Below are 22,827 nucleotides of genomic sequence, written 5' to 3'. Positions count from 1 at the left end.
TCTATTCAGTTATTTGGTGTGGTCAGCCACCCCCTGCTGGGGGCTGTGCTGAATTTCCACTCTTATTTATCAGTATTTTGTCAATTGGCTTTTTGTCCCTTACCAGTTTGGTCTCTTTTTGCTCTGTCTCAGAATATTTCAGAGTGCTGATATAGTGGGAGAAGTCTAGAGACAGTGTCTCTCCTTTCCTTTCCTGTCTAGTTAGTTTGGGCCCCATCATTTGCTCAGCCTATTTTCCTGCCTGTGTTTGTGCCTTCATCTTGTTTCACCATCAATACATGTGTGGGGGCTATCTATTCATTTGGGGTCTGCTCTGGGGCAGTTAGTTTTCCCTTTTCTTGCTTTAAGCTTATTTAGTCCTCCGGCCGTGACGAGGCGTCTAGGGACATCGTAGGCACGCTCCACGGCTACTGCTAGTTGTGTGGTAAGATCAGGGATCTGCAATCTGCATAGTTACCAACCTCTCTGGTTTTCTGTGACTTAGCTTGTTTTGCCTTTTTCTCCTCGGTGACCCATTCATAACAGAATCACCAGCCATACCGCAGATTCTAGGGTACTCAAAAGCAGGAAAAAGTTGTTTAAAAAAAAAAAAGTGTCAGAATTTTTTTTTTTTTTTTTATATATTTTTTCCTCTTTTTTTCTTTGGGGCCGTAGGAGGATTTTTTTTTCTTTTTCCTAATGGAGATTAAGAAATTGTCTGATCGTGTGGAGCAGCTGGCTGCTGAAGTGTGGGGAATTTCCACCTACCTCATTCAGTCACATGCTGCTGAACCTAAGATCCCTACTCCTGATGTGTTTTCTGGGGATCGGTCTAAATTTCTGAATTTTTAGAATTGTAAATTATTTCTGGCTTTGAAGCCTAACTCATTGGGGAGCTTTGTGCAGCAGGGTAAAATTGTCATCCCCTTGCTGCGCGGCGATCCCCAGGATTGGGCTTTTTCTCTGACACCTGAAAATCCTATTCTGACTAATGTGGATGCATTTTTTCAAGCCTTGGGGTTGTTGTATGATGAACCTAATGCTGTTGATCAAGCTGAGAGAACCCTCTTGGCAATAAGCCAGGGTCAGGATTCTGCAGAGTTATACTGTCAAAAATTCCGAAAGTGGGCGGTCCTTACTACATGGAATGATAGTGCATTGGCAGCTCTCTTTCGGAAGGGTTTATCAGAGACCGTAAAAGATGTTATGGTGGGATTTCCTGTTCCCTCTGTTCTGGATGATTCTATGTCATTAGCCATTCAAGTTGATCGGCGTTTACGTGAACGTAAAACTACACGGGAGGCGCTGCCACCTTTTGAACAAATGTCTGAACCTATGCAATGTGATGGGGTGTTGTCTAGGGCGCAACATCAGGAGTTTGGAAGGCGTAATAAGCTGTGTTTTTTCTGTGGAGACGCCTCTCATACTATTTCTGTCTGCCCTAAATGAGAGAAACGTTTTGCACACACATTTGTTGTGGGCAGTATACAACCAAAGTTCCTTTTGGCAATTACTCTGATCTGCTCCTTATCAACGTTTTCCACGAAGACTTTTGTGGATTCAGGAGCAGCGTTGAATCTGATGGATTTGGACTTTGCTAAACGTTGTGGTTTTTCCATGACGCCGCTGCGGACGCCTATTCATTTGAGAGGTATTGATGACACTCCTTTGGCGGAGAATAAACCTCAGTTTTGGACCCAGGTGACAATGCGAGTTGCCCCTGACCACCAAGAAAATTGTAACTTTTTGGTGCTGCATAATCTGCATGATACTATTGTTCTGGGTTTTCCCTGGTTGCAAACTCATAATCCAGTTTTGGATTGGAAATCTGTGTCTGTGGTGAGTTGGGGTTGTCGGTGTGCTCTTGGTGACGCTCCTGTTTTCTCCACCTCTCCTCAGTCTTATGATATTCCTGATTATCTGGCTGATTTCTCTGATGTATTTAGTGAGAGTAAGTCTGCGTCTTTGCCTCCTCATAGGAGTTATGACTGTGCAATTGAGTTGATGCCTGGGTGTAAATTTCCCAAGAGTCGGCTTTTCAACTTATCTGTACCTGAACATGATGCTATGCGATCCTATATTTTGGAGTCGTTGGAGAAGGGTCATATTAGACCATCCTCGTCCCCTTTAGGTGCTGGTTTTATTTTTGTGGCCAAGAAAGATGGTTCATTAAGACCGTGTATTGATAATCGTTCCCTTAACAAGATGGCTGTTAAATATCAGTACCCGTTACCTCTGATGTCTGATTTATTCTCCAGCGTTAGAGGTGCCTGCTGGTTTACAAAGCTTGACCTCAGGGGGCGTATAATCTTATTCGCATCAAGCACGGGGATGAATGGAAGACGGCGTTTAATACTCCGGAGGGACATTTTGAGTACCTGGTGATGCCTTTTGGGCTCACTAATGCCCCTTGTCTTCCAGTCCTTTATGAATGATATTTTCCGTGACTTTGTGGATAAGTTTTTGATCATTTATCTGGATGATATTTTGATCTTTTCTAGTGATTGGGATTCTCATGTGGAACACGTCCGGACTGTGTTCCGGATTTTGAGGGAGAATTCCCTGTTTGTTAAGGGATCAAAATGCCTCTTTGGTGTACAGAGGATTTCATTTTTGGGATTTATCTTATCTCCATCGACTATTGAAATGGACCCGGCCAAGGTACAGGCCATTTATGATTGGGTTCAGCCTACTTCTTTGAAGGATCTCCAGAAGTTTTTGGGTTTTGCTAATTTCTATTGTAAATTTATAGGTAATTTTTCTGGTATTGTCAAACCACTGACTGATCTGACCAAGAAGGGCGCTGATGTGCTGAATTGGTCTCCTGAGTCTATCTCAGCATTTCAGGAGCTTAAGCAGAGATTTATTTCAGCACCAGTTTTACGGCAACCTGATGTCTCACTTCCATTTCAGGTGGAGGTAGATGCTTCTGAGATTGGTGCAGGAGCTGTTTTGTCCCAAAAAGACCCTGTGACTTCTAAGATGAATCCCTGTGCCTTTTTTATCAAAAGTTCTCCCCATCTGAACGCAACTATGACGTGGGGAATCGGGAATTGTTGGCCATGAAGTGGGAATTTGATGAGTGGAGACATTGGTTGGAGGGAGCTAGACATCAAGTTGTGGTCCTCACCGATCACAAGAATTTGATTTATCTGGAGTCGGCCAAAAGCTTGAATCCTAGACAGGCTAGATGGGCCTTGTTTTTCACACGTTTTAATTTTGTGGTCTCTTTTCTTCCGGGCACTAAGAATGTTAAGGCAGACGCCCTTTCTAGGAGTTTCTTTGCCGATTCTCTTAGTGTGACCGAGCCTACTACCATCCTAGGTGAGGGGGTAGTTCTTTCTGCCATTTCACCCGATTTGAGACGCGCCCTGGAGAAATTTCAGGAGGATAAACCTGAACGTTGCCCTATGGGAAAATTGTATGTTCCTGACCAGTGGAGAAAGAGAGTGATGTCTGAAATTCATTGCTCCGCATTGGCTGGTCATCCAGGTATTTTTGGTACCAGAGATTTGGTGAGTCGGTCCTTCTGGTGGCCTGCCTTATCTCGTGACGTCAGGAATTTTGTACAGTCCTATGGGACTTGTTCTCGGTCTAAACCCTGTTCTCGTTCTAGTGGGTTGCTGATGCCCTTGCTGGTGCCCAAGAGGCCATGGACCCATATCTCAATGGATTTTATTTCTGATCTTCCTGTCTCTCAGAGAATGACTGTTATCTGGGTGATTTGTGATAGATTTTTGAAGATGGTCCATCTTGTACCACTCCCAAAGTTGCCATCTTCCGCTGAGTTGGTGCCCTTGTTTTTACAACAGGTGGTTCGGTTACATGGGATTCCTGAGAATATTGTGTCCGACAGAGAAGTCCAGTTTGTTTCCAGATTCTGGAAAGCCTTTTGTTCCAATCTGGGAATTCAGTTATCCTTCTCCTCCGCGTTTCATCCCCAGACCAATGGACAGACTGAGAGAACAAACCAGACCTTGGAGTCTTATTTGAGATGTTTTATATCTGCTGATCAGGAAGATTGGGTCTCATTTTTGCCCTTGGCCTAATTCACGCTGAACAATAGAGCTAGTTCTGCCACTTTGAGGTCACCCTTTTTCTGTAATTTTGGGTTTCATCCTCGATTCTCTTCAGGGCAAGTGGAATCTTCGTCCTGCCCAGGTGTGGACACTGTGGTTAAGAGAATGCAGAAGATATGGGACCAAGTGGTGGATAAGTTGTCACTCTCTCAGGAAAAGGCCCAGCGATTTTCCAACCGGCATAGGACCATTGATCCCCGGTTTAAAGTGGGTGATATGGTTTGGTTGTTGTCTAGAATATTCCTATGAAGGTTGCATCTCCTAAATTTAAGCCAAGATTTATTGGTCCTTATAAGATTTTGGTAGTTCTTAATCCTGTTTCGTTTCGATTGGCTCTTCCAGTTACGTTCAAGATCCATAACGTATTTCACAAATCCCTGTTGAAGAGGTTTGTTGAGCCAGTGGTTCCCATGGCAGCACCTCCTGACCCTGTGTTGGTTGAAGGCAATGTGGAATATGAGGTAGAGAAAATATTGGATTCTCGTTTGGTTAGACGGAGACTCCAGTATTTGGTCAAATGGAAGGGTTATGGTCAGGAGGATAATTCTTGGGTCTCTGCCTCCGATATTCATGCCAATAGATTGGTTTGTGCTTTTCACCGGGCCCATCCTGATCGGCCTGGTGGCGTGGATGAGGGTTCGGTGACCCCTCCTCAAGGGGGGGGGTACTGTTGTGAGTTCATTCTCTGGTTCACCAGTTCTGAGTTCTCCTTCCAGACTCCCTCTGGTGGTAACAGGAGGTAGAGAGGCTGATTTGATCGGTGGAGATCTGCCACCTGAGAATGAGGACGACGACTGGATCTCAGGAGTCTCAGATTGGATTTAAGACAGCCGACGCCCTATTCAGTTGCTGGTGATGCCTTCTGGCTTGTCAGCTCTTGGTTTTCACCTCTGTTCTAGTCATCTAAAGCTAAGTTTTTCTGCTAATGTTCACACTTGATTTTGTTGGTCTATTCAGTTCTTTGGTGTGGTCAGCCAGCCCCTGCAGGGGGCTGTGCTGAATTTCCACTCTTATTTATCAGTATTTTGCCAATTGGCTTTTTGTCCCTTACTAGTTCGGTCTCTTTTTGCTCTGTCTCAGAATATTTCAGAGTACTGATATAGTGGGAGAAGTGTTGTGAGTTCATTTTCCCCTTCACCATTGAGGTCTGATGAACTCCCTCTTCTGGTGAAGGAAGGTAGTGAGGCTGATTACAAAGCACCTGAGCAGAATGATGATGACTGGGTGACTGGGATTGCTGACTGGATATAAGGCAGCCGACGCCCTTCTGCCTTGCGGGTGATTGCTCTGAGGGATTATTGGAGACCAGTCTGATTCCTGCTCCTCAAAAGCTGTTTTCTGCTCTACTTTTTGCATTTGTGTTTTGGTTTTGTTTTTGCCTTGTTTTTCTGGATTTCTGCCTTTCCCTGCTGGGTGAGCTGAATTCCTTTTTGCTCTGTCTTCAGATAATACCTGAGTACTGATATAGTCTTTTTGAAGCCTAGCGTCTTCAGGGCTTTTTTCCCTATCAGTCTGTTGGCTCTTGTTTTTGAGAGGGTTTTGGCGGATTGCAGACAGCAGCTTTTCTATTCTGTCCTATTTAGTTAGCTTGGGCCCCATCATTTGCTCAGCCTATCTTTCTATCTGTGTGTGTTTTTTCATCTTGCTTCACCGTCATTATATGTTGGGGGCTGCCTATTGCTTTGGGGTCTGCTCTGGGGCAGTTTAGATTTCCCTTTCTGTCTTTAGGCTATGTAGTTCTCCGGCTGTGATCGAGGGGTCTAGGGCATCGTAGGAACCCCCCCACGGCTACTGCTAGTTGTGTTGATAGGTTCAGGGGTCTGCAATCTGATAGTTGCCAACTTCTCTGGTTTTCTGGACTTAGCTGGTATTTCTGTTTTTGCCTCCTACGGTGACTCATTCATAACAGAATCACCCGCCCTACCGCAGATCCTAGGGTACTCAATGGCAGGAAAGAATTGTTAAAAAAAAAAAAAGTGTGCATATTTTTTCCTCTATATCTCTGAGGCCGTAGGGGGAATTTTTTTTTCTCTCAATGGAGATAAAGCAATTGTCTGATCGTGTGGAGCAGCTCGCTGCGGAAGTGCGGGGAATTTCCGCTTACCTTGCTCATTCACATGCTGCTGAACCAAAGATCCCTACTCCTGATGTGTTTTTTGGGGATCGGTCTAAATTTTTGAATTTCAAAAATAATTGTAAATTATTTTTTGCCTTGAAGCCTAACTCGTCATGGAGCTCCGCGCAGCAGGTTAAAATTGTCATCTCCTTGCTGCATGGCGATCCCCAGGATTGGGCGTTTTCTTTGAAACCAGATGATCCTATTCTGACTAATGTGAACGCATTTTTTCAAGCCTTGGGGTTGTTGTATGACGAACCTAATGCTATTGATCAGGCTGAAAAGACCCTGTTGGCATTGAGCCAGGGTCGAGATTCTACAGAATTGTACTGTCAAAAATTCAGAAAGTGGGCGGTCCTTACTACCTGGAATGATAATGCCTTGGCAGCTCTCTTTAGGAAGGGTTTGTCAGAAGCTGTAAAAGATACTATGGTGGGATTTCCTGTTCCCTCTGGTCTTGACGATTCTATGTCATTAGCCATTCAGGTTAATCGGCGTTTATGTGAACGCAGGACTGCACGAGAGGTGTTGCCACCTGTTGAACAAGTGTCTGAACCTATGCAATGTGATAGTTTTGGCCAGGGAGCAACGTCAGGAGTTCAGAAGGCGTAATAAGCTGTGTTTTTTTTGTGCAGATGCCTCGCATATTATTTCTGTCTGTCCTAAACGAGAGAAACGTTTTGCACACACGTTTTCTGTGGGTGGTGTTCAACCTAAGTTTCTTCTGGCAATTACTCTGATCTGCTCCCTGTCCACATTTTCCGCCAAGGCTTTTGTGGATTCGGGAGCAGACCTGAATCTAATGGACCTGGATTTTGCTAAAAGTTGTGGATTTCCGATGACACCTGCGGACGCCTATCCCTATGAGGGGGATTGATGCTACTCCTTTGGCGAAAAATAAACCTCAGTTTTGGACCCAGGTGGTAATGCGGGTCGCCCCAGACCATCAAGAAAATTGCAGATTTTTGGTGTTGCATAATTTGCATGATACCATTGTTCTGGGGTTTCCCTGGTTGCAAATTCATAATCCAGTTTTGGATTGGAAATCTGTGTCTGTGGTGAGTTGGGGTTGTCGGTGTGCCCTTAGTGAGGTTCCGTTTTTTTTCCACCTCTCCTCAGTCGCATGATGTTCCTGACTATTTGGCGGACTTTTATGATGTATTTAGTGAGAATGAGTCTGCGTCTTTGCCTCCTCATAGGAGTTATGACTGTGCAATTGAACTGAGCCCGGGGTGTAAATTTCCTAAGGGTCGGCTCTTCAATTTATCTGTACCCGAGCACGAGGCTATGCAATCCTATATTAAGGAGGTGTTGGAGAAGGGTCATATTAGACCATCCTCTTCACCCTTAGGTGCCGTGGGTTTTTTTTGTGGCCAAAAAGGATGGTTCATTAAGGCCTTGTATTGATTATCGTGCCCTCAACAAAATTACTATTAAATATCAGTATCCGTTACCGCTGATTTCGGATCTATTCTCCAGAGTTAAAGGTGCTTGCTGGTTTACCAAGCTTGACCTCAGGGGGGCGTATAATCTTATCCGCATTAAGCATGGGGATGAATGGAAGACGGCATTTAATACTCCGGAGGGACATTTTGAGTACCTGGTGATGCCTTTTGGGCTCACTAATGCCCCTTCTGTCTTCCAGTGCTTCATGAACGACATTTTCCGAGACTTTGTGGATACATTTTTGATTATCTATCTGGATGATATTTTGATCTTCTCCAAGGATTGGGATTCTCATGTGGAACATGTTCGGACTGTGTTCCGGATCTTGAGGGAGAATTCCCTGTATGTCAAAGGATCGAAATGCCTTTTTGGGGTACAGAGGATTTCATTTTTGGGATTTATTTTGTCTCCGTCAACTATTGAAATGGACCCGGCCAAGGTACAGGCCATTTATGATTGGGTTCAGCCCACTTCTTTGAATGCCCTCCAGAAGTTTTTGGGTTTTGCTAATTTTTATCGGAAATTTATAGCAAAATTTTCTAGTATTGCCAAGCCATTGACTGATCTGACTAAAAAGGGTGCTGATGTGTTGAATTGGTCTCCGGAGGCTGTTTCTTCCTATCAGCAGCTGAAGCGAAGATTCACTTCTGCCCCGGTTTTGCGGCAACCTGATGTTTCACTCCCGTTCCAGGTAGAGGTGGACGCTTCTGAGATTGGTGCAGAAGCTGTTTTGTCCCAAAAGGATCCTGTAACATCTAAAATGAATCCCTGTGCTTTCTTTTCCCGAAAGTTCTCTTCATCTGAACATAACTATGATGTGGGGAATCGGGAACTGTTAGCCATGAAATGGGCATTTGAGGAGTGGAGACATTGGTTGGAGGGAGCTAAACACCAAGTCGTGGTCCTCACTGACCACAAGAATTTGATTTACCTGGAGTCGGCCAAATGCTTGAACCCTAGACAGGCTAGGTGGGCCTTGTTTTTTACACGTTTTGATTTTGTGGTCTCTTTTCTTCCTGGCACTAGGAATGTCAAGGCAGACGCCCTCTCTAGGAGCTTCTTTGCTGATTCTCCTGTGGTGACCAAGACTGCTACCATCTTAGGCGAAGGGGTAGTTCTTTCTGCCATCTCGCCCGATTTGAGACGTGCTCTGGAAGAGTTCCAGGAGGACAAACCTGAGCGTTGTCCCAGTGGAAAGTTGTATGTTCCTGACCAGTGGAAGAAGAGAGTGATGTCTGAAGTTCGTTGCTCTGCATTAGCTGGTCATCCAGGTATTTTTGGTACTAGAGATCTGGTGAGTCGGTCTTTTTGATGGCCCGCCTTGTCTCATGATGTCAGGAATTTTGTGCAGTCCTGTGGGACTTGCTCCCGGTCTAAACCTTGTTCTCGCTCTAGTGGGTTGTTGATGCCTTTGCCGGTCCCCAGGAGGCCATGGACCCATATTTCAATGGATTTCATCTCTGATATGCCTGTCTCTCAGAGAATGACTGTTATTTGGGTGATTTGTGATAGGTTCGCTAAGATGGTTCATCTTGTACCACTCCCTAAGTTGCCATCTTCCTCTGAGTTGGTGCCCCTGTTTTTGCAACAGGTGGTTCGCTTGCACGAGATTCCTGAGAACATTGTATCTGACAGAGGAGTTCAATTTGTGTCCAGATTTTGGAGGACTTTCTGTTCCAAGCTGGGAATTCAGTTGTCCTTCTCCTCTGCTTTTCCCCCTCAGACCAATGGGCAGACGGAGAGAACAAACCAGACCTTGGAGTCGTATTTGAGATGTTTTATTTCCGCCGATCAGGATGATTGGGTTTCATTTTTGCCCTTGGCCGAAAATGCTTTAAATAATAGAGCTAGTCCTGCCACTTTGATGTCACCTTTTTTTGTAACTTTGGGTTTCATCCTCGATTTTCTTCAGGGCAGGTGGAGCCTTCTGCCTGCCCAGGTGTTGACACTGTGGTGGAGAGAATGCACCAGATCTGGGACCAAGTGGTGGATAAGTTATCTCTCTCCCAGGAAAAGGCCCAGCGGTTTTCCAACCGACATAGGACCATTGGTCCCCAGTTTAAGGTTGGTGATATGGTTTGGTTATCATCAAAAAATATCGCTATGAAGGTGGCTTCTCCTAAGTTTAAGCCTAGATTTATTGGACCTTACAAGATTTTGGAGATTATTAATCCGGTCTCTTTTCGTTTGGCTCTTCCTGTCACATTTAAAATTCATAATGTGTTTCATAAGTCCTTGTTGAAGAGGTTTGTTGAACCAGTTGTTCCTGGGGTGGCACCTCCGGACCCTGTATTAGTTGAAGGTAACATGGAATATGAGATAGAGAAGATACTGGATTCCCGTCTGGCTAGACGGAGACTCCAGTATTTGGTTGAGTGGAAGGGTTCTGGTCAGGAGGATAATTCCTGGGTCTCTGCCTCTGATATTCATGCCAAAAGATTGGTGCGTGCCTTTCATCGGGCTCACCCTGATCGCCCTGGTGGCGTGGATGAGGGTTCAGTGACCCCTCATCAAGGGGGAGGTACTGTTGTGAGTTCATTTTCCCCTTCACCATTGAGGTCTGATGAACTCCCTCTTCTGGTGAAGGAAGGTAGAGAGGCTGATTACAAAGCACCTGAGCAGAATGATGATGACTGGGTGACTCGGATTGCTGACTGGATATAAGGCAGCCGACGCCCTTCTGCCTTGCGGGTGATTACTCTGAGGGATTCTTGGAGACCAGTCTGATTCCTGCTCCTCAAAAGAAAAGTTTTCTGCTCTACTTTTTGCATTTGTGTTTTGGTTTTGTTTTTGTTTTGCCTTGTTTTTCTGGATTTCTGCCTTTCCCTGCTGGGTGAACTGAATTCCTTTTTGCTCTGTCTTCAGATAATACCTGAGTACTGATATAGTCTTTTTGAAGCCTAGCGTCTTCAGGGCTTTTTTCCCTATCAGTCTGTTGGCTCTTGTTTTTGAGAGGGTTTTGGCGGATTGCAGACAGCAGCTTTTCTATTCTGTCCTATTTAGTTAGCTTGGGCCCCATCATTTGCTCAGCCTATCTTTCTATCTGTGTGAGTGTTTTTTCATCTTGCTTCATCGTCATTATATGTTGGGGGCTGCCTATTGCTTTGGAGTCTGCTCTGGGGCAGTTTAGATTTCCCTTTCTGTCTTTAGGCTATGTAGTTCTCCGGCTGTGATCGAGGGGTCTAGGGCACCGTAGGAACCCCCCACGGCTACTGCTAGTTGTTGTTGTTAGGTTCAGGGGTCTGCAATCCGATAGCTGCCAACTTCTCTGGTTTTCTGGACTTAGCTAGTATTTCTGTTTTTGCCTCCTACGGTGACTCATTCATAACAGAGAAGTCTAGTGACTTCAGGGTTAATTTTGCTATCAGAAGTGTTGGACATGATTTTTGTAGGGTTTTTTGCAGGTTGCAGACAGTGTCTCTCTTTTCCTTTCCTGTCTAGGCCCCATCATTTGCTCAGCCTATTTTCCTGCCTGTGTTTGTGCCTTCATCTTGTTTCACCGTCAATACATGTGTGGGGGCTATCTATTCCTTTGGGGTCTGCTCTAGGGCAGTTAGTTTTCCCTTTTCTTGCTTTAGGCTTATTTAGTCCTCCGGCCGTGACGAGGCGTCTAGGAACATCGTAGGCATGCTCCACGGCTACTGCTAATTGTGTGGCAAGATCAGGGATCTGCAATCTGCATAGTTACCAACCTCTCTGGTTTTCTGTGACTTAGCTTGTTTTGCCTTTTTCTCCTCGGTGACCCATTCATAACAGACTTGCCCTCCAGCAGTACGACTTTACCATCGAACACAAAAAGGGCAGCGCGCATGGCAATACACACCGGTTATCCCGGTAGGGCAAGCCTGCAGAGGTGTGCATGGAGGATTACCGAGGGGACCTGCCTCCGTAGCGCAGTCCAAAAGGGGGAGGTGTCCGCAAAATATGAGTATTTCCTAAATAACCTAAGTACCCATCCAGGGCTGTCTGTTGCCGTTCTTTGGTTTGTGAATGACAAGCTTCACAAACAATGCCCCCCCCGCCTGTGTGAAATACTATCTACCTCCCCCCCCTCTCCCCTTCCTTTCAGCTGTTGGTCTCCTTTTATTGCTCCTGACCAGTCAAATGCGGTTTTGTTCCAGTCACATGGTCCTTTGTCTGTTCAAACTCAAATTGTATAACGCACATTTATCCTAAAGACAGCAATCACATATTTTCAGAATCGGTAGAATTTAGGCTACACACCGCAACATTTTGCAACTTCTAGGGTCATCAGAAACCGGAAAAACAGTTTCTGCGACGCCGTAGCCCACAGACATATCATATTTGGTCTCAAAAGAAAGATAATTTCGTAAGAGAAATATGATACCCATGGCATGACTCTGTGAGCCCCACAGCCAGAGATAAGGCGAGTAGAAGGTTTTTAATAACTATTCAAAAAAGGGGCATACATTCTCTGACTCAGCCCACAGTGAGGTCAGCAAGAGAAAAAAACATAAAGTTCAAAAACTCATTTGGGGGTTGTCACATGCCAGGAGAACCAGCCAAGAGGCTGTGCTGCTGAACCATTTTCCCTGGGAAGGTTCTCCTCCCTCATCGACATGTCATACCAGTGATTGAGATGTTGCAAGTTTCATATTTTAATCCCTTTTATTTTATATCTGTCTGTATATACTGTATTTTGTTTCCTGCCAGTACACGACAAGGCAGCCTTTCCAGCATCCTACTTATCCTCCTTCTCCGTCCCTCTTTCTCTCTCTCTCCTCCTTCTCTCTCTCACTCTCTCCCTATCCTCCTTCTCTCTCTCTCTCTCTTCCTTCTCTCTCTCTCCTCCTCTCCCTCTCCTCCTTCTCTCTCTCTCCTCCTTCTCTCCCTCGCCTCCTTCTCTCCCTCTCCTCCTTCTCTCCCCCCCACTCCTCCTTCCCTCTCTCTCTCCTCCTTCTCTCTCAGGATTTCTCCTCCTTCTCTCACCTGGACCCTCCCACCTCTCTGTCCCTCACTCTCTCCCTCTCCTCCTTCTCTCTCTACCTCTCCTCCTTCTCTCTCTCCTCCTTCTCTCTCTCAGGATTTCTCCTCCTTCTCTCACCTGGACCCTCCCACCTCTCTGTCCCCAGGACTCATCCTTCTACTCTTTGTCCAAGACCCCTCTTTTCTTCTTTTCTCCCCCCCATGGCCCTTTCTTCTTTCTCCTCTTTCCTCCTGTGCCTTTGCTCATTGACATTACTGGTGATGAGTGGCGCCTCGCCTGGGGGTTCTTACTTGGTGAAGTGTCTGAGCTTGCCCTCAATGCTCCGGTGCCTGATAGCCAGTACACGACAAGGCAGCCTTTCCAGCAACTACTTATCCTAGGTCCAGTTCCCTGGCTGACCTGAGGGTAAGGGGGGTGCCAGAGGGCTGCAAGTTCCCAACCGGAACTGGAAAGTGGTAACACAAGTTGTAGGGATTTATATATCACCCGACCATCATACAATATTTAAATTCCTGACCACTGGGGGGCAAACTACCCCCCCGTCCAGATCCCTGACATATTGGGGTCAGCGGTGGGATAGACAAATAAATCCCTGACACTCTCCCAGGACTCCCCCTCCTTCTCTCTCTCCCAGGACTCCCCCTCCTTCTCTCTCTCCCAGGACTCCCCCTCCTTCTCTCTCTCCCAGGACTCCCACTCCTTCTCTCTCTCTCTCTCTCCCCAGACTCCCCCTCCATCTCTCTCTCTCCAAGGACTTCCCCTCCTTCTCTCTTTCCCAGGAATCCCTCTCCTTCTCACTCCTCCTGTCTCTCTCTCTCTCTTTCCTCCTTCTCTCTCCTCCTCTCTCTCCTCCTTCTCTCTCCTCCTTCTCTCTCTCTCTCTCTCTCCTCCTTCTCTCTCCCCAGACTCCCCCCTCCATCTCTCGCTCTCTCCAAGGACTTCCCCTCCTTCTCTCTTTCCCAGGAATTCCTCTCCTTCTCTCTCTCTCCTCCTTCTCTCTCTCTCCTCCTTCTCGCTCCCTCTTCCTTCTCTCTCTCCTCCTTCTCCGTCCCTCTTTCTCTCTCTCCTCCTTCTTCTCTCTCTCCTCCTTCTTCTCTCTCTTCCTTCTCTTTTCCTTCTCCTTCTCTTCCTTCTCCTCTCCTACTTCTCTCTCCCTCTCCTCCTTCTCTCTCTCCTCCTCTCTCTCTCTCCTCCTTCTCCGTCCCTCTTTCTCTCTCTCCTCCTTCTTCTCTCTCTTCCTTCTCTTTTCCTTCTCCTTCTCTTCCTTCTCCTCTCCTACTTCTCTCTCCCTCTCCTCCTTCTCTCTCCTCCTTCTCTCTCTCTCAAGATTTCTCCTCCTTCTCTCACCTGGACCCTCCCACCTCTCTGTCCCCAGGACTCCTCCTTCTTCTCTTTGTCCAAGACCCCTCTTTTCTTCTTTTCTCTCCCCCCATGGCCCTTTCTTCTTTCTCCTCTTTCCTCCTGTGCCTTTGCTCATTGACAGTACTGGTGAAGAGTGGCGCCTCCCCTGGGGGTTCTTACTTGGTGAAGTGTCTGAGCTTGCTCTCAATGCTCCGGTGCCCGATAGCCAGTACACGACAAGGCAGCCTTTCCAGCAACTACTTATCCTAGGTGCAGTTCCCTGGCTGACCTGAGGGTAAGGGGGGTGCCAGAGGGCTGCAAGTTCCCAGCCAGAACTGGAAAGTGGTAACACAAGTTGTAGGGATTTATATATCACCGACCATCATACAATATTTAAATTCCTGACCACTGGGGGGCAAACTACCCCCCGTCCAGATCCCTGACATATTGGGGCCAGCGGTGGGATAGACAAATAAATCCCTGACACTCTCCAAGGACTCACACTCCTTCTCTTTTCCAGGACTCCCCCTCCTTCTCTCTCTCTCCCAGGACTCCCACTCCTTCTCTCTCTCTCTCCCCAGACTCCCCCTCCAACTCTCTCTCCAATGACTTCCCCTCCTTCTCTCTTTCCCAGGAATCCCTCTCCTTTTCTCTCCTCCTTCTCTCTCTCTCCTCCTTCTCTCTCCCCAGACTCCCCCCTCCATCTCTCTCTCTCTCTCCAAGGACTTCCCCTCCTTCTCTCTTTCCCAGGAATTCCTCTCCCTCTCTCGCCTCCTTCTCTCTCTCTCCAAGGACTTCCCCTCCTTCTCTCATTCCCAGGAATTCTTCTCCTCTCTCTCTCCTCCTCTCTCTCTCTCCTCCTTCTCGCTCCCTGTTCCTTCTCTCTCTCCTCCTTCTCCCTCTTTCTCTCCCTCTCCTCCTTCTCTATCCCACTCCTCCTTCTATCTCCCTCTCCTCCTTCTCTCTCCCTCTCCTCCTTCTATCTCTCTCCTCCTTCTCTCTCTCTCTCAAGATTTCTCCTCCTTCTCTCACCTGGACCCTCCCACCTCTCTGTCCCCAGGACTCCTCCTTCTTCTCTTTGTCCAAGACCCCTCTTTTCTTCTTTTCTCTCCCCCCATGGCCCTTTCTTCTTTCTTCTCTTTCCTCCTGTGCCTTTGCTCATTGACATTACTGGTGATGAGTGGCGCCTCCCCTGGGGGTTCTTACTTGGTGAAGTGTCTGAGCTTGCTCTCAATGCTCCGGTGCCCGATAGCCAGTACACGACAAGGCAGCCTTTCCAGCAACTACTTATCCTAGGTGCAGTTCCCTGGCTGACCTGAGGGTAAGGGGGTGCCAGAGGCCTGCAAGTTCCCAACCGGAACTGGAAAGTGGTAAAACAAGTTGTAGGGATTTATATATCACCCGACCATCATACAATATTTAAATTCCTGACCACTGGGGGGAAAACTACCCCCCGTCCAGATCCCTGACATATTGGGGTCAGCGGTGGGATAGACAAATAAATCCCTGACACTCTCCCAGGACTCCCCCTCCTTCTCTCTCTCCCAGGACTCCCCCTCCTTCTCTCTCTCCCAGGACTCCCCCTCCTTCTCTCTTTTCCAGGACTCCCACTCCTTCTCTCTCTCTCCCCAGACTCCCCCTCCATCTCTCTCTCCAAGGACTTCCCCTACTTCTCTCTTTCCCAGGAATCCCTCTCCTTCTCTCTCTCCTCCTTCTCTGTCTCTCTCTCTCCTCCTTCTCTCTCTCTCTCCTTCTCTCTCTCTCCTCCTTCTCTCACCTCAGACTCCCCCCTCCATCTCTCTCTCTCTCCAAGGACTTCCCCTCCTTCTCTCTTTCCAAGGAATTCCTCTCCTTCTCTCTCTCCTCCTTCTCTCTCTCTCTCTCCCCAGACTCCCCCTCCATCTCTCTCTCCAAGGACTTCCCCTCCTTCTCTCTTTCCCAGGAATCCCTCTCTCTCGCTCCTCCTTCTCGCTCCCTCTTCCTTCTCTCTCTCCTCCTTCTCCGTCCCTCTTTCTCTCTCTCCTCCTCTTTCTCTCTCTCTGTCCTCCTTCTCCCTCTTTCTCTCTCTCGCCTCCTTCTCTCTCTCACACTCTCCTCCTTCTCTCTCCCTCTCCTCCTTCTCTCTCTCAGGAATTCTCCTCCTTCTCTCTCCTGGACCCTCCCACCTCTCTGTCCCCAGGACTCCTCCTTCTTCTCTTTGTCCAAGACCCCTCTTTTCTTCTTCCCCCCCCCCCCATGGCCCTTTCTTCTTTCTCCTCTTTCCTCCTGTGCCTTTGCTCATTGACATTACTGGTGATGAGTGGCGCCTCCCTTGGGGGTTCTTACTTGGTGAAGTGTCTGAGCTTGCTCTCAATGCTCCGGTGCCGCATACACATGCGGGTGAGGGCCGATCCAATGTCACGTGTGGCTCCTGTAAAACCAAGCGTTAGTCACAGAGAGTGGTACTGCATGAGGAGTTGGTGACGAGCGGACATGACAGTGGCGGCTCACCTCGGGTATTAGTCGCCATATCTGCTACTTTCTGAAAAGCATCAAGGAAAGCAACAGCAGCCAGCACTGTGGTCCTAGGGAGACAGAGAAAGCCCAGCATGAGGGGGCAATAATACACAAGAAGAAGGCTTCTCCTTACACAGACACACATTGGCAGCAAGATGTAGCGTACATCAGTAGGCGCAATTATTGCAAACTGTTTGTATAATGTGGGTGCTGTATTATAGCTGTATTATGTGGGGGCTGTATTATAGCTGTATTATGTGGGTGCTGTATTATAGCTGTATTATGTGCGTGCAGTATTATAGCTGTATTATGTGGGGGCTGTATTACAGATGTTATGTGGGTACAGTATTATAGCTGTATTATGTGGGTGCTGTATTATAGCTGTATTATGTGGGTGCAGTATTATAGCTGTAATATGTGGGGGCTGTATTATAGCTGTATTATGTGCGTGCAGTGTTATAGCTGTATTATGTGGGGGCTGTATTACAGATGTTATGTGGGCGCTGTATTATAGCTGTATTATGTGGGTGCTGTATTATAGCTGTATTATGTGGGTGCAGTATTATAGCTGTAATATGTGGGGGCTGTATTATAGCTGTATTATGTGCGTGCAGTGTTATAGCTGTATTATGTGGGGGCTGTATTACAGATGTTATGTGGGCGCTGTATTATAGCTGTATTATGTGGGTGCTGTATTATAGCTGTATTATGTGGGTGCAGTATTATAGCTGTAATATGTGGGGGCTGTATTATAGCTGTATTATGTGCGTGCAGTATTATAGCTGTATTATTTGGGTGCTGTATTATAGCTGTAATATGTGGGGGCTGTATTATAGCTGTATTATGTGGGGGCTGTATTATAGCTGTATTATGTGCGTGCAGTATTATAGCTGTATTATGTGGGGGCTGTATTATAGCTGTATTATGTGGGTGCAGTATTATAGCTGTATTATGTGCGTGCAGTATTATAGCTGTATTATGTGGGGGCTGTATTACAGATGTTATGTGGGTGCAGTATTATAGCTGTATTATGTGGGTGCAGTATTATAGCTGTAATATGTGGGGGCTGTATTATAGCTGTATTATGTGGGGGCTGTATTACAGATGTTATGTGGGTGCAGTATTATAGCTGCATTATTTGCGTGCAGTATTATAGCTGTATTATGTGGGGGCTGTATTACAGATGTTATGTGGGTGCAGTATTATAGCTGTATTATGTGGGGGCTGTATTACAGATGTTATGTGGGTGCAGTATTATAGCAGTATTATGTGGGGGCTGTATTACAGATGTTATGTGGGTGCAGTATTATAGCTGTATTATGTGGGGGCTGTATTACAGATGTTATGTGGGTGCAGTATTATAGCTGTATTATGTGCGTGCAGTATTATAGCTGTATTATGTGGGGGCTGTATTATAACTGTATTATGTGGGAGCTGTATTACAGATGTTATGTGGGTGCAGTATTATAGCTGTATTATGTGGGGGCTGTATTATAGCTGTATTATGTGCGTGCAGTATTATAGCTGTATTATGTGGGGGCTGTATTACAGATGTTATGTGGGTGCAGTATTATAGCTGTATTATGTGCGTGCAGTATTATAGCTGTATTATGTGGGGGCTGTATTACAGATGTTATGTGGGTGCAGTATTATAGCTGTATTATGTGCGTGCAGTATTATAGCTGTATTATGTGGGGGCTGTATATAGCTGTAATATGTGGGGGCTGTATATAGCTGTAATATGTGGGCGCTGTATTATAGCTGTATAATGTGGGCGCTGTATTATAGCTGTATTATGTGGGTGCTGTATTATAGCTGTATTATGTGGGTGCTGTATTATAGCTGTATTATGTGGGTGCAGTATTATAGCTGTTATATGTGGGGGCTGTATTATAGCTGTATTATGTGCGTGCAGTATTATAGCTGTATTATGTGGGTGCTGTATTATAGCTGTAATATGTGGGGGCTGTATTATAGCTGTATTATGTAGGGGCTGTATTATAGCTGTATTATGTGCGTGCAGTATTATAGCTGTATTATGTGGGGGCTGTATTATAGCTGTATTATGTGGGTGCAGTATTATAGCTGTATTTTGTGCGTGCAGTATTATAGCTATATTATGTGGGGGCTGTATTACAGATGTTATGTGGGTGCAGTATTATAGCAGTATTATGTGGGTGCAGTATTATAGCTGTAATATGTGGGGGCTGTATTATGTGGGGGCTGTATTACAGATGTTATGTGGGTGCAGTATTATAGCTGCATTATTTGCGTGCAGTATTATAGCTGTATTATGTGGGGGCTGTATTACAGATGTCATGTGGGTGCAGTATTATAGCTGTATTATGTGGGGGCTGTATTACAGATGTTATGTGAGTGCAGTATTATAGCTGTATTATGTGGGGGCTGTATTACAGATGTTATGTGCGTGCAGTATTATAGCTGTATTATGTGGGGGCTGTATTATAACTGTATTATGTGGGAGCTGTATTACAGATGTTATGTGGGTACAGTATTATAGCTGTATTATGTGGGGGCTGTATTATAGCTGTATTATGTGCGTGCAGTATTATAGCTGTATTATGTGGGGGCTGTATTACAGATGTTATGTGGGTGCAGTATTATAGCTGTATTATGTGCGTGCAGTATTATAGCTGTATTATGTGGGGGCTGTATTACAGATGCTATGTGGGTGCAGTATTATAGCTGTATTATGTGCGTGCAGTATTATAGCTGTATTATGTGGGGCCTGTATATAGCTGTAATATGTGGGCGCTGTATTATAGCTGTATTATGTGGGTGCTGTATTATAGCTGTATTATGTGGGTGCAGTATTATAGCTGTATTATGTGCGTGCAGTATTATAGCAGTATTGTGTGGGCGCTGTATTATAGCAGTATTACGTGGGCGCTGTATTCTAGCTGTATTATGTGGGTGCTGTATTATAGCTGTATTATGTGAGCACTGTATTATAGCTGTATTATGTGGGCGCTGTATTATAGCTGTATTATGTGGGTGCTGTATTATAGCTGTATTATGTGGGCGATGTATTACAGATGTTATGTGGGTGCAGTATTATAGCTGTATTATGTGCGTGCAGTATTATAGCTGTATTATGTGGGTGCAGTATTATAGCTGTATTATGTGGGTGCAGTATTATAGCTGTAATATGTGGGGGCTGTATTATAGCTGTATTATGTGCGTGCAGTATTATAGCTGTATTATGTGGGTGCTGTATTATAGCTGTAATTTGTGGGTGCAGTATTATAGCTGTATTATGTGGGGGCTGTATTATAGCTGTATTATGTGCGTGCAGTATTATAGCTGTATTATGTGGGGGCTGTATTATAGCTGTATTATGTGGGTACAGTATTATAGCTGTATTATGTGCGTGCAGTATTATAGCTGTATTATGTGGGGGCTGTATTACAGATGTTATGTGGGTGCAGTATTATAGCTGTATTATGTGGGTGCAGTATTATAGCTGTAATATGTGGGGGCTGTATTATAGCTGTATTATGTGCGTGCAGTATTATAGCTGTATTATGTGGGGGCTGTATTACAGATGTTATGTGGGTGCAGTATTATAGCTGTATTATGTGGGGGCTGTATTACAGATGTTATGTGGGTGCAGTATTATAGCAGTATTATGTGGGGGCTGTATTACAGATGTTATGTGGGTGCAGTATTATAGCTGTATTATGTGGGGGGCTGTATTACAGATGTTATGTGGGTGCAGTATTATAGCTGTATTATGTGGGTGCAGTATTATAGCTGTAACATGTGGGGCCTGTATTATAGCTGTATTATGTGCGTGCAGTATTATAGCTGTATTATGTGGGGGCTGTATTATAACTGTATTATGTGGGGGCTGTATTACAGAGGTTATGTGGGTGCAGTATTATAACTGTATTATGTGCGTGCAGTATTATAGCTGTATTATGTGGGGGCTGTATTACAGATGTTATGTGGGTGCAGTATTATAGCTGTATTATGTGGGAGCTGTATTACAGATGTTATGTGGGTGCTGTATTATAGCTGTATTATGTGCGTGCAGTATTATAGCTGTATTATGTGGGGGCTGTATTACAGATGTTATGTGGGTGCAGTATTATAGCTGTATTATGTGGGGGCTGTATTACAGATGTTATGTGGGTGCAGTATTATAGCTGTATTATGTGCGTGCAGTATTATAGCTGTATTATGTGGGGGCTGTATTACAGATGTTATGTGGGTGCAGTATTATAGCTGTATTATGTGGGGGCTGTATTACAGATGTTATGTGGGTGCAGTATTATAGTTGTATTATGTGCGTGCAGTATTATAGCTGTATTATGTGGGGGCTGTATTACAGATGTTATGTGGGTGCAGTATTATAGCTGTATTATGTGCGTGCAGTATTATAGCTGTATTATGTGCGTGCAGTATTATAGCTGTATTATGTGGGGGCTGTATTACAGATGTTATGTGGGCGCAGTATTATAGCTGTATTATGTGCGTGCAGTATTATAGCAGTATTGTGTGGGCGCTGTATTATAGCAGTATTACGTGGGCGCTGTATTATAGCTTTATTATGTGGGTGCTGTATTATAGCTGTATTATGTGAGCACTGTATTATAGCTGTATTATGTGGGCGCTTTATTATAGCTGTATTATGTGGGTGCTGTATTATAGCTGTATTATGTGGGTGATGTATTACAGATGTTATGTGGGTGCACTATTATAGCTGTATTATGTGCGTGCAGTATTATAGCTGTATTATGTGGGGGCTGTATTATAGCAGTATTATGTGGGGGCTGTATTATAGCTGTATTATGTGGGCGCTGTATTATAGCTGTAACATGTGGGGGCTGTATTACAGATGTTATGTGGGTGCATTATTATAGCTGTATTATGTGGGTGCTGTATTATAGCTGTATTATGTGCGTGCAGTATTATAGCTGTATTATGTGGGGGCTGTATTATAACTGTATTATGTGGGGGCTGTATTATAACTGTATTATGTGGGGGCTGTATTACAGATGTTATGTGGGTGCAGTATTATAGCTGTATTATGTGCGTGCAGTATTATAGCTGTATTATGTGGGGGCTGTATTACAGATGTTATGTGGGTGCAGTATTTTATCTGTATTATGTGTGGGCTGTATTACAGATGTTATGTGGGGGCTGTATTATAGCTGTATAATGTGGGGGCTGTATTATAGCTGTATTATGTGGGTGCAGTATTATAGCTGTATTATGTGGGTGCAGTATTATAGCTGGATTATGTGGGGGCTGTATTACAGATGTTATGTGGGTGCAGTATAGCTGTATTATGTGCATGCAGTATTATAGCTGTATTATGTGGGGGCTGTATTACAGATGTTATGTGGGTGCAGTATTTTAGCTGTATTATGTGAGGGCTGTATTACAGATGTTATGTGGGGGCTGTATTATAGCTGTATAATGTGGGCGCTGTATTATAGCTGTATAATGTGGGCGCTGTATTATAGCTGTATTTCGTGGGGGCTGTATTATAGCTGTATTATGTGGGAGCTGTATTATAGCTGTATTATGTGGGTGCTGTATTACAGATGTTATGTGGGTGCAGTATTATAGCTGTATTATGTGCGTGCAGTATTATAGCTGTATTATGTGGGGGCTGTATTATAGCTGTATTATGTGGGGGCTGTATTACAGATGTTATGTGGGTGCAGTATTATGTGCGTGCAGTATTATAGCTGTATTATGTGGGGGCTGTATTACAGATGTTATGTGGGTGCAGTATTATAGCTGTATTATGTGCGTGCAGTATTATAGCTGTATTATGTGGGGGCTGTATTATAGCTGTATTATGTGGGGGCTGTATTACAGATGTTATGTGGGTGCAGTATTATGTGCGTGCAGTATTATAGCTGTATTATGTGGGGGCTGTATTACAGATGTTATGTGGGTGCAGTATTATAGCTGTATTATGTGCGTGCAGTATTATAGCTGTATTATGTGGGGGCTGTATTACAGATGTTATGTGGTTGCAGTATTATAGCTGTATTATGTGGGGGCTGTATTACAGATGTTATGTGGGTGCAGTATTATAGCTGTATTATGTGCGTGCAGTATTATAGCTGTATTATGTGGGGGCTGTATTACAGATGTTATGTGGGTGCAGTATTATAGCTGTATTATGTGCGTGCAGTATTATAGCTGTATTATGTGGGGGCTGTATTATAGCTGTATTATGTGGGGGCTGTATTACAGATGTTATGTAAGTGCAGTATTATAGCTGTAGTATGTGCGTGCAGTATTATAGCTGTATTATGTGGGGGCTGTATTACAGATGTTATGTGGGTGCAGTATTATAGCTGTATTATGTGCGTGCAGTATTATAGCTGTATTATGTGGGGGCTGTATTACAGATGTTATGTGGGTGCAGTATTATAGCT

General features: G+C 45.1%; 1 protein-coding gene across 7 annotated transcripts in view; it reads right to left on the bottom strand.

The window, feature by feature from the left end:
* The window catches only part of MTSS2 (MTSS I-BAR domain containing 2), a 135,390-nt gene that overhangs the window by 78,512 nt on the left and 34,051 nt on the right, over positions 1–22,827 (bottom strand). For 5 of the 7 annotated variants that reach the window (XM_073564361.1, XM_073564363.1, XM_073564362.1 and 2 more), the window contains exons 3-4: positions 16,400–16,473; positions 16,235–16,319 (exon numbers count right to left, since the gene is read on the bottom strand). In XM_073564361.1, the coding sequence (XP_073420462.1) occupies positions 16,235–16,319; positions 16,400–16,473 (159 nt within the window). Of the gene's footprint in view, positions 1–12,858; positions 12,899–14,089; positions 15,468–16,234; positions 16,320–16,399; positions 16,474–22,827 lie in introns of those variants that run through there. The other 2 variants (XM_073564368.1, XM_073564367.1) reach the window with 2 other exon arrangements.

The sequence above is a fragment of the Dendrobates tinctorius genome, unplaced genomic scaffold (genome assembly GCF_039654945.1).
Source record: "Dendrobates tinctorius isolate UK_male_01 unplaced genomic scaffold, ASM3965494v1 ptg000450l, whole genome shotgun sequence".
Classification (NCBI taxonomy): Eukaryota; Metazoa; Chordata; class Amphibia; order Anura; family Dendrobatidae; genus Dendrobates; species Dendrobates tinctorius.
Note: the sequence above shows the minus strand (reverse complement) of the source record. Positions and strands in the feature narration are given on the sequence as shown.